This window comes from Cnephaeus nilssonii (assembly GCF_951640355.1).
Source record: "Cnephaeus nilssonii genome assembly, chromosome: 12".
NCBI classification, from domain to species: Eukaryota; Metazoa; Chordata; class Mammalia; order Chiroptera; family Vespertilionidae; genus Cnephaeus; species Cnephaeus nilssonii.
In genome coordinates, this window is record NC_137083.1 from 63,569,003 (window position 1) to 63,581,090 (window position 12,088).

Here is a 12,088-nt window from a genome sequence, read left to right on the forward strand (position 1 = left end):
TATAAAGTAAGGCTTACTAGATAATTTCCATGGTTTCTTTTCCTCTTTAAAATTCTATGATTTAAGATTTATGTACAATTATGTGCAGGACACTGTACAAATATTCTTTGTTAATCCCAAATCATTAAAGTCCAGGAACTAGAAATTAATATTATTCCCATTTTTCCGGATGAGGAAGCCATGGTCTAGAAAGAATAAGATCCCATCACCAATGAGAGGAGTTTGTATTTAACCCTACATCTATTTGATTCTAGAACCTGAGCATCTAACTGCTATGCTATACTGCCATGGAAGTGGGCTTTATCTTTGGTTGACTTGGTGCTATTTGTGTCCAGCCAAAAGTTCTAATTTTTTTCTCTAAACACTGTCCAAAATAATTCCTCTAAAAAATAAAATTCTATGATTCAGCATTCAATATCTGTTTTACCCATGCTCATTCCAATCTTATCTAAATTTTCAAAGATGGTTGAAAACTTATTTTATTAGCAAGCAATTTGGCAGACCCTCTCATCAGGACTACTTAGAAAGTAAAAATAACACTGCATTTACTCAGGAAACAACATTTTTACTTATATCTAGCAAACATTAATAAGTCACATATCTGAAGCAATGCCTTTTCAGGTTTATGAAAAGTTAAAACTGCACATTAAAATTTTAACTTGTGATAAATATGCTTATTAAATAAAAGTAGGAAAAATCCTCCAAAAATGAAGAAAATAGTTCACTTCAAATTTTACCAAAGATCTCCAATGTCAAATAAAAATCACTTATAGTACCAGTTATCACATGAAACTTTTTCATTATTCTTTGCTTAAGCATATTGCATACAATTAAATATTATACAAAATGTGATTTTTACGGGCTGTATAACAAACATCTCCATATGGACATTTCATAATTTATTTTACATTAATTTATAAATTGACATTTCATTACATTATAGTTTGATGTGTGATCTTTCTTGACAATGGAACAGAAAAAAACAATCCTTGGCCAATGTGGCTGAGCTGGTCGAGTGCCAACCATGCACCAAAGGGTCGCTGGCTGGGTGGGTTCCATTCCTGGTCAGGGCATGCGCCAGGCTGCAGGCTCAATCCCCCAACAGGGGGCATGCAGGAGCCAACAGTCAATGATGTTTCTCTCTGATGGATTTTTCTCTCTTTCTCTCAAATCAATAAAAACATTAAAAAAAAACACGAAAAAAATCAAACATATTATCTATGTGACTGGTGAGTGTGTGTAGAATGTACAGTATATGGACTTCCTTTTAAAAAGTTAAATTTTCCTATCCTTTTCCAGTCACCCCACAATCAAGCTGCTACAACCCCCCAAGACGAATGCAAATGCTCCATTCAATATTTTTTAAAAAATATATTTTATTGATTTTTTACAGAGAGGAAGAGAGAGGGATAGAGAGTTAGAAACATCGATGAGAGAGAAACATCGATCAGCTGCCTCCTGCACACCCCCTACTGGGGATGTGCCCGCAACCAAGGCACATGCCCTTGACCGGAATCGAACCTGGGACCCTTGAGTCCGCAGGCCGGTGCTCTATCCACCGAGCCAAACCGGTTTCGGCTCCATTCAATATTTTTACAACAAATTTATCCATCACTGGGCCTACTACAAGCTTTCCTTTGAATTTTGACAGTGGACTTTTTAGTCACTCGTTTACTCTTCCAGAATGCACGCCGGGCCTATCGACCCAACTTCGCTTTTTCAGGACCCCGACAAGTGGAAAGGTTTGCAATGGGTCTCGAGGGCGGTGCATAAACAAAGTGAGTAGACTTTTTTCATCCTCAAGATTTCCTGACACGCATTTCTTGAAGATTTCCAATCCAGGGGTTGGCAGAAGGCGGAGGAAGTGGCTCTCCGGTCCCCAAGCAGCGGCACGCAGGTTTGCTCCATCTGACAGCCCGGGGCGGCGACAGCGACCTCGGGTCTTCTCCAGGGATTTTCCGAGCAGGATGCGGTCGCCCAAGAGGGAAGCCTGCGCGCTGCCCACGTGACCCGCCTTCACTTTCAGGTCCCGCAGCGCAGCGCCGCCGGAGTCCACACCGATCTCCCCGCACCGGCCTGTCTTCCTCCCAGGGACCTGATAAAAAAAAACCCCGAGGTCGCGAGAGGCCCGCGACGAACATGACTGGTGGGGGCAGGTCGACGTTTACACCTTTTCGGAGTCAGCGCCTCGCACGGCTCACACCTGGGCCACCCCTCCCGCGGTTTCAGTTCCACTCGAAGGAGAACAGCGATAGCAACAGTTTGGTGGCTGCGCAGCCCATCTCCCGGGCGCCAAGGCCTCAGCCGCTCCGCGCGCGCGCAGCCCCAGGGTTCGGCTCTGACGGCCCGCGGGAGGGCGCGCAGGCGAATGGCCGGTCCGAGCCGCCGGCAGCGCCACGGTCCCCCCGCGCCCCCCGCCGCGGGTCCCTCCCGGGCCCGGCCACCTGGCTCCGCCGCGCAGCAGCCGGGGGGCCTCGGGCGGGCGCATGCGCGCGGCGCTCCCGGGCGTGCCGGCCACACTCCCCCCACCCACTCGGAGAGCTTGTCACTTCCTGCCCTCGCCCCATCTCCGTCCGGGGTCAGTCAGTCGCTCCCCCGTCGCTGCCGGAGAGTCTCTGCTTCCCCTTCTCATCCGCTCCGCGGCGGCGGCGCAGGCTCTCCGGGGAGGGGGAGACAGAGAAAGAGCGAGACTGACTCAATAAAGTTTCCAGAAACAACTGCTGCTAGGAAAGGCCCACGGCGGGGGAGACTCCCCGTCTTCCCCGCCCCTCTCCAAAGCCTGCGGGACCGTTGCAGGTGGAGCGGTGTCGGGGAGCCGGCGTCGGCGGCAGCCGTTGCCCCGGTGAGGCGCTCCTCAGGTCTTGCCCGCTCCGGTTCCGGCTCCGGCTCCTTCGGTGGCGGCGGCTGCTGCTGCGGGGCGGTTCCTCCTGTCAACTGTCTGCGCCCGCGCGCCGCCCGCCAGCCGCACAGCGCGGAGGGACGCCGTGAGCCGCCGCCGCCGCCGCCTCGGGCCGCGGAGGACGTGGTGAGCTGTGGCGCTTCCGCGTCGTCGCCGGCGGGGACTCTTTGGAAGCGCGTCGGGCCCGACCCGCGGGGTGCCTTCGCGTGGTCCGCGGAGGCCGCGCCAGGTGGGGCCGCGGCCGCCTCCCACGCCAGGCTGTCCCCGCTGCCGCCCGGCCTGGCTTCCTTCCGCCTGCCCGCCGGCCCGCCCTCGGAGTTCAGTAAGTTGGGCGCACTGGGTGGTGGGGACGGGGGCTCCGCCGGGGAGACCCCGAGGCACGTGCGAGGTGGGAGGCCGTGGGCCGGCCGCGGCGGCGCAGCCCCTGGGCCGCCCCGGCCGCCGCGCCCCCCGCCCGGCCGCCCGCGGGGCCCCGGCGCCGGCCGTGCCACCGCGCTCCGCGCCTTGTCCCCGCGCGCGCCCGCCGGGGCCGGCGAGGCCGCCGCCGCCGCCGCCGCCCGCGCAGCCGGCCAGGCCTGCGTCCTGCGCTGCGCGCCCGGGGCTGCGTTTCCGGGTAGGGCGAGGAACCTGTGCGGGAGTCCGGACCCGAGAAGCCTTCGTGCGTTTTCCCTTTTTTTTTTTTTCGGTTCCCGGAGAAGGAACGGGCCCGCGGAGGGACAGCGGAGGGCGGGCTCCGGGGACGTAGCTGGAAAATGCCCCCCAGGAAGTTCAGGGTGAGTGACGGGTTTGTGCTTCTTTCCACAGCCAAGCCGCGATGAAGAGCTGCTCACAGTGAAAGGAAAGTAGGTCGCGCCCACTGAAAATGCCTTTAAGGGACAAATACTGTCAGACTGACCACCATCACCACGGATGCTGTGAACCAGGTATATGCCCCTTTCTTCTCCACTTACTTTGTCCTTCGTCACAGCCACCCTGCCTGCTGTTGCCTCCCGGCTTCCTTTTCCTCCTGCCCCAGAAGTCGTTCCTAAGCAGGCAGGCTATAATTTCCCCTAGCATAAAACTAGTTACGAAGCTCAATGCTTGTACCAACAAGAGGTCTCCCCTGCTTGGTCCCGCGAAAAAAGTACTGCAAGTGTCACCTTAAATCTTTTCCACAAGATCAGTTACCCTTTCTTTTTCTTTCAAGGCAGCCTCCAGTTAGTATACCCCCATGCTCTGTAAATGTTTAGAATGGAAGAGAAAGGGAAAAAAAAATAGTAGCATACTAGTATTTGTCTTCATGAAAGTTGTTTTAGTTAAACTTGAAAAAATTAAATTTCGTAGGCATTTTGATCAGAGACTAGCGCTTTAAAGCCTAAACATGAGTTTAGTTTGAGCTAGAAAAAGTTTGTTGAACTCAACTTATTGGGAGAAGCAGGTTTTGCCAAATGCAACCTTTTAAAAATTTTCTCGGACAGAGCATACTGTATTGCAAAATTAAAAAAAAAACCGGATTATTTGCGTAGGATGCATAAATGTTTTTAGGATATTTTATTCAGTGGAACTTTCAGAAGTTGAATTTATGAAATGAACATTTTGGTTTTTGTAGTCTCGTGAAGGATACTTAGAAAACCTTATGAGGTTTATGTAAATATGTTGGTAGCTTGTCATAAACAGGTACAACTTAAAAGGAATCACTGAATGCATACTGCCTCCACACCAAATAAATGCTAATTTATTCTAGTTAAAGGCAGGTATTATTATTTTTGACCTAAAAGTTATTAGGACACTATACGTTTGCTTGCTTTTTGCTGGAGAATTTTAACTGCCCTAATGTACTCAGTTTTATCACAGTAGAGATTAGAGTACTTTTTTGCTGAATGGGAAAAATTGTCAATGGTAAAGGGGAAGAACTTCCACTTTTAGAAAACTTGGGTATACAGGAGAATAAAATTTGTACAATGACCCTGTCCCCACTGATTTGCTGAAAATCAGTAATAACTCACCTCTGCTAATAAAACAGTTAATCCTATGATGGGATCCAGTTTCCATTCGCCTGTCCCCTTACCTGTCTTAACTTTTAGTACCCTTTCACACTGCATATTTTGTGTATTATTTGAAGTGAAGATTGTTTTAGCAAGTGTTGAATGGAATTTACTAGTTTTGAAGTAGAAGGCTGTGAATGCCTTGTATCCCACTGACCTTTTATTTATTTATTTTTGAGAGTACTTCAAGTCATTTAGGTTGAATTAATAAATGAAATAATCTTATTCAAGAAGAAGTTCATTGATTCATTTTTTTGACAGGTTGTTATTGAGCACCAGCTAGGTGGCTAGACACTTTCCAGGCAATGGGAATATACTAGTAAGTGGTGAACAAAACAGATAAGGTTATTCCCTTATAGGACTTTTGAGTGGGAAGAGGTAGACAAATAAAAGATGACCATATCTTATTTAGTGTATTCTGGTAATTAAAGTTTTCTAGAGACTTTAATGTCATCTTAAAGATGCTTTCCAGAGTTGAACTTTTTTTTGTTAATCCTCACCCAAAGATATTTTTTTCTATTGCTTTTTTAGAGAGTGGAAGAGAGGGAGGGAGAGGGGAGACACACACACACACCCACACACAGAAAGAGAGAGAGAGAGAGAGAGAGAGAGAGAGAGAGAGAGAGAAACATTGATGTGAGAGAGACACATTGATTGGTTGCCTCAGGCCTGGCCTGGGATTGAACCTGCAACCCAGGTATGCCCTTGGTCGGGCACTCTAACCATTGTACCGTGTCAGCCAGGGCTGTAGAGTTGAACTTTTAAATCTGTATTAGAACTTTTGTGATTCTTTTTTCCCCCCATTAACAAGAAATCAGACAAGTTGAGTTAATTAAAACATTTCAACTTTCTTTTACCCTAAGCTTTCCATGCAGTTTTTGTTTCAGACTCGCAGGTCAAAAGTAGTTGGTGTTTCTTTGATTTCTTAGTTATAGTAATTAAATACTTTTTGAGCATTTAGTTCAGTGGAAAGCTAGAAGTTTGTTAACTTAGAGGGTAGTTAATTGACATTATTTCAGAGGAAGGTAGGTGCTGAGTGGGAGGATGTTTCCAGCACTGAGAGGAATATATTATGATAAAAGATGACATGATGTTTGAAACATTCTTTTAATTGGCTCTCCTGAGGAGTCTGTCCTGGTTTGGATTATGAATAGTGGGTAAGTTCCTTGGATGAGAGCAGTGTGTTTCTGAGGAGGCTTTGATAGGATGGGTCAATTTGTAGTGAAAGGTGGCATTGTATGCATTGAAAGCCCGTCAGTGTATGTATTTTCTTAGGTATTTAAAAAAAAAAAAAAAAAATATATATATATATATATTGATTTTAGAGAGGAAGGGAGAAGGAGAGAGAGATAGAAACGTTTATGATGAGAGAGAATCATTGATCAGCTGCCTCCTGCTCGTCCCCCCACTGGGGGTTGAGCCTGCAACTTGGGCACTGACCGGGAATTGAACTGTGACCTCCTGGTTCATAGGTTGACGCTCAACCACTGAGTCACACCTACTGGGCAGTTATTATTTTTTAAATTTTTTAAAATCCTCACTCGAGGATATGTTTATTGATTTTAGAGTTGAAAGGAGAGGGAGAAGGAGAGAGAGAGAAACATAGATTGGTTGTTTCCCATATGCACAGGACCAGGGATGGAACCCACACCTGGTTATGTGCCCTGACTGGGAATCGAACTGCCACCTTTTGGACTGTGCTCCAACCAACTGAGCCACACTGGCCAGTACCTTAGTTATGTTTTAAGAATGTTTTTTTTTTTTTTTTTTTTGCTATAGAAATTTTTAAACATTCAAAAGTACAGAGAATGGTATAAGGAACCTGATATAACCATTGCACAACTCCCATCAGTTATCAATATATGGACAATCTCTTTTCATGTCTATTCTCCCCTCCCCATGAATTCCTTCTACACCCTCCAACTGCTCCACCACCCTCTATTATTTGAAAGCAACTCCCAGACATGATTAGTAGAAGGATCTTTTAAGGGGCTTGTTTTAAGGTAGGAGACAATACTCTACAAACAGGTATCTTTATTCCGAAAGTGTGTTCTTGGAAGGATGTAAAGAAAGATGCTAACTTCTGAGGGTTTGGGTTTTTGGTTGGAGGGAGATGTTGTTTGTTTTGTTTTTCCTAAATGGCTATATAACCTGATTTTGGGAGGGGATGATAGGATATGTAAAAAATTTAATGAAAATATTAATAATTTTTTTTGTGTCAATGAAGAAAGACTAGTTTCTTAAATGGGAACTACACAGATGTGTATACAAGTGGATGTGTCTTTGCATAACTAAGCTAATCCTGGGTTTATTTTGAATGGTATCTCAAGAGGTATATGTGTTCTGGTGATAGCAGTGTTTGAAGGTAATGGGTAACAAAATTTAGTTTAGCTTTAAAGTCAGATGTTGTCACATGGAAATGGAAGTTGATATATTATAGAAAGTTTTCTGGAGCATGTACCTAGATGAGAGGGGGCTCTAAGGAGAAGTTTCCATTTTTTCCTTTATCCTTCCCATATTCATTGCTGTTTTTTCATTCTCCCTTTCTAGATTCTTTTTTTTTTTCTCCCTTTCTAGATTCTTGCCACAGAGCCAGACCTTGAAGCTTTTGGTTCTTTAAAATTGTACAATTTTTACCTTCTCTTTTGTAGTTACTACTGTTTTTAAAAACAGTTATCAGTTATAAAGTACAAATACTGGAAAGAGATCTATCTAATCCAAATAAATGGTATCACCAGTCTATTTACAAACTTCTGATAATTGGTTCTCTAAGGGTTGAATTCTACTTCTCTTAGATTTTGGAAAAGATTTAAGTTTTTGGTGTCAGGAAAGCAATTGATTTTGTACATGGTGGTGGTGGTGGTGGTGGTGGTGGTAGTGGTGGTGGTGGTGGTGGTGGTGGTGGTGATGATGATGGGGATAGAACATTTATTGAGCACTAAGTATATTCCAGGCTCTTTTTTAGTCAGTTTACCTCTATTAGCTAATTTGATTCTCATACAATCCTATTATTTAGGTACTTTTGCTATCCCCATTTTAGAGATGAGAAAAGAGTGGTCAGAGATTTTCATTTCCCTGGTTGTATCCAGTAAATGGCAGAAAGAGAATTTCAACACAGTCCAGGTCTGGAGTCTTAATCAGCGCAGTTAGGGCCAGTGTCAGATGTTCTCAAGAGTTGTATTTGTGGCCCTAGCCAGTTTGGCTCAGTTGATAGAGCGGCAGCCTGTGGACTGAAGGGTCCCAGGTTTGATTCCAGTCAAGGGCACATGCCCAGGTTACAGGCTCCATCCTCAATGGGGGTGTGTGCAGGAGGCAGCCAATCAATGATTCTCTCTCATCATTGTTTCTATCTTTCCCTCTCCCTCTCCCTCCCTTTCTGAAATCAATGAAAAAAAAAAAGAGTTGTATTTGTGTATGTTCTGAATTCATTTAAAGTACCCCCATACTGTCTTTTAAAATTAGGAAAATTTTGCTTAATGAAATGGCTTGGTTTTGAGACCTAGTTCCTCCCATTTGTGTACACTGAGCACAAGCCTAAAAGAGAATCTAAGGCTGCAGAGTCTATATACACAGGACTGCAGGCTCAGAGAACTAAATGCTATCTAAACCCAGGCCCTGAAGTAGTAGCAGCACACAGGGCTGAAGTAACCATCCTTATCTCCCCACGCTCAGCAGATGATCCTGGGTGAACATGGTAATTAATAGTTGAATAAAACATTATAACATTAAAAAAAGAGGTAATTAAAGTGGCTGGTTTTCCCCAACATAACCATCTCTCTTTATTGGATATCTGATAGAAAATTCAGTTTTCCTTTTCATTACCTTGTTTCATACTACCATCATCTAATTTATTGCATATTTATACAGCTAATCTGAGAATTTTGGAAAGCAGGGATCATCTAAACCAGGGGTCCTCAAACTTTTTAAACAGGGGGCCAGTTCACTGTCCCTCAGACCGTTGGAGGGCCGGACTATAGTTTAAAAAAAAACCAACTATGAACAAATTCCTATGCACACGGCTAAGTTGGCTGCTAAGCAGGACAGGCAGCAGTGGCAAAAACACCTGGCGGGCCGGATAAATGTCCTCGGCGGGCCACATGTGGCCCGCAGGCCGCAGTTTGAAGACCCCTGATCTAAATCTCTGTATGTGAAAAAAAATTTAATTTTTAAAATGGGAATATTTTTATCTTATTATAAAAAATGTATACTTTTTCAAATGCACACATATAAAAACCCAGGCTCTGAAGTACTAATGAAGTGTGAGGCAGAAAGTGAAAATTGCCACTTTATGCCCTGGCTGGTTTGGCTCAGTGGATAGAGCGTCAGCCTGCAGACTGAAGGGTCCCAGGTTCCATTCTGGTCAAGGGCACATGCCGGGGTTGCTGCCTCGATCCCCAGTAGGGGGCGTGCAGGAAGCAGCAGCCGACCAATGATTCTCTCTCATCATTGATTTTTCTATCTTTCTCCCTCTCCCTTCTTCTCTGAAACCAATTTAAAAAAAAAATTGCCACCTTAACAGAACCTTTAAGTTTTGTTGGTAACCCATCAGACCTTTTGTGATTACATATACATGTATATGTTAAATTTATTTCTTTGTGTATGTATTGAAATATATATTAATATAAATGAGATGTTCTATAACCTGTTTTTTGTTGCTTAATAATGTATTATTGACATCCTTTGTTGTCAGTATATGTAGATCTAGCTCATGCTTTCCAACAGTAATCAGATTCTGCTGTATGGATGTTTATTAGTTTACTTAGTCTGGTTCTTTTTGAGACTCTTAAGTTGTTTGAAATTTTTCTCAATTATTTACAGTACTACAGAGTGCTGCAGTGAACATTCTTTTTTAAAATTTATTTTTTAAAACAATTGTTAAAAGTATCACATATACCCCCCCCCCCCCCCAATGACCCCTTCCGCAGCCCCCCACCCCCATGTCCATGAGTTATGCATATATGCACACAAGGTTTTTGGTTGATTACCTCCTACCCACCCACCCTCCTCCGCCTTCCCTCTGAGATTCTACACTCTGTTCCATGCTCTGGATCCACTCCGTTCATCAGTTTATTTTATTACTTAGATTCCACATATGAGTGTGATCATGTGATACTTGTCTTTCTCTGACTGACTTATTTCACTAAGCATGATACTCTCCAGGTCCCTCCATACTGTCTCAAAGGGTAGGAGATTCTTCTTTTGTACTGCTGCATAGTATTCCATGGTATAAATGTACCACAGTTGTTTTTTTTATCACTCATCTTGCAGTGAACATTCTTGTACATCTGTCATTGTGACCAGTTCTTTCCTTAGGCAGTGGTTTTTGAATTTTGCTCTCACAGTTGCCCAGAGAGCTTTAGATTGTCCAGAGGGTTTTGGAATGGTTTATGAGGTGTGGTTAGGCCATCATTGCCCTAAAACTTTGGTTAAATATAGTGGTTCCTCTCAAGGACAATAAAAAGGCAAACATGCTAAATAAGTATTAAATAATACCAGGATAGGACAATCTTTGCATTTAAACTTATTATCTAGCTTTAGATAATCTTATTTTAGCCTTAAATTGAGAATGATTTTAGTTATTTTTTCCCCATTATTTCATTTTCTCTTACAAAAATGATGGTGAAATATATACAAGTGTGATTGTCTTTTACATGATTGTAGCAAACCATTGTTTTACTTCAATAGTAAATGATTTAAATAACCCTTTTTTGTGGGGATTGGGGTGGGTGTTTGTCTTCCATGTAGTTTATATCCTGGAACCTGGAGATGCTCCTTTGTTACAGCAACCACTACAGACATCCAAATCTGGTATTCAACAAATAATTGAGTGCTTTCGATCAGGTATGAATGATTTAGGATGTATTTTTTCAATCTTCACATAGTAATTAAAAACTACCTAGAAATCTTTAGAAATAATTTTTAAAAATTAAAATGTATACACTGTTTTAAAATATATTTTAATGTATTTTTTAAAAGTGGATGAATTAATATGTGATCTAGATATTCTTTTTCAGTACTATATATTATATATTTATTTTAAAAATAAACTTTAGTATGGTTTAAAGAAATATATTATGTTGTATATCTGCTGATAAAGTGCCTCTTCCTCTTAAAGATTCATTGTTATTTTTGACATGTTCTTTATAAACTCTCAAAGGGCAGTAGTAAATTATATTGGGTTTTTATAAATTTTAGAAGAGTGGGTTATTACAGTGTCTGAGATGTCACTTGTCCTAGATTAATTACTTATCATCTCTGTGACTCACCTTCTTCTGCCTAACCCTGGAGTTTATAGAGTTTGAATATAATATAGCACAAGATGGCTAAAATAAGTCAGCTACATTTGTTTAGTTTTTTTTTTCCATTAGATTATTATAACAATTAGATATATACGTGTAGTTGTAGTTCAGTGCTTTAAGGAGATGCTGCTTACTACATATAAATGATTGAGAGCTATTTATCAGTAAGATCTCAAGTTGCTTTGATTTTTTTAAATATATTTTATTGATTTTTTACAGAGAGAGATAGAGAGTTAGAAACATCGATGAGAGAGAAACATCTATCAGCTGCCTCCTGCACACCCCCCACTGGGGACGTGCCCGCAACCAAGGTACATGCCCTTGACCGGAATCGAACCTGGGACCTTTCAGTCCGCAGGCCGACGCTCTATCCACTGAGCCAAACCGGTTTTGGCAAGTTGCTTTGATTCTTATGATTCACTTGTTCACCTCAAGTGGATTTGGCTTTTCTGACATTGTAGACTATTGAGTCAAATATGAACAAGCAAACTGATGGACACTTAAAGGATTATCTTTTGTTATTTTATTTATCATAATGAAATTATTAAGGTAAATATTAACTTACGTTACTATTTATCTTAATGAAAATATACTGAAATTCAAAAAGATAATTTTTGTGCAACCACATGTTTTGTATTGATGAGAAATTTTTTGATGTGCTTGTTTTTAAAACATTGTTAGGAAAAACACATATTTAGTTTATTTTAGGATTCTAAGAAATAAATTGTTTCTTAATCTAAAAAGTTTTTTTCTTTGACTCTTTAAGATCCATTATACTTTTCAACTATAGTCCTCATGGTATTGCTTTTATGTATATTTAATTAAGTAAATATTGTGTATATACCATATGTCTGTGCTCAGGTTGG

At 42.5% G+C, this 12,088-nt stretch overlaps 1 protein-coding gene across 2 annotated transcripts in view; it reads left to right on the plus strand.

The window, feature by feature from the left end:
• Positions 1-532: 532 nt before the first annotated feature.
• The window catches only part of ZNF800 (zinc finger protein 800), a 52,562-nt gene continuing 41,006 nt past the window's right edge, over positions 533-12,088 (plus strand). The window contains exons 1-3 of one of the 2 annotated variants that reach the window (XM_079786103.1): positions 533-3,221; positions 3,704-3,822; positions 10,669-10,764. In XM_079786103.1, coding sequence (XP_079642229.1) covers positions 3,762-3,822; positions 10,669-10,764 — 157 coding nt within the window. In that variant the 5' untranslated portion in view covers positions 533-3,221; positions 3,704-3,761. The remainder of the gene's footprint in view (positions 3,222-3,703; positions 3,823-10,668; positions 10,765-12,088) is intronic. The other variant, XM_079786104.1, reaches the window with a different exon arrangement.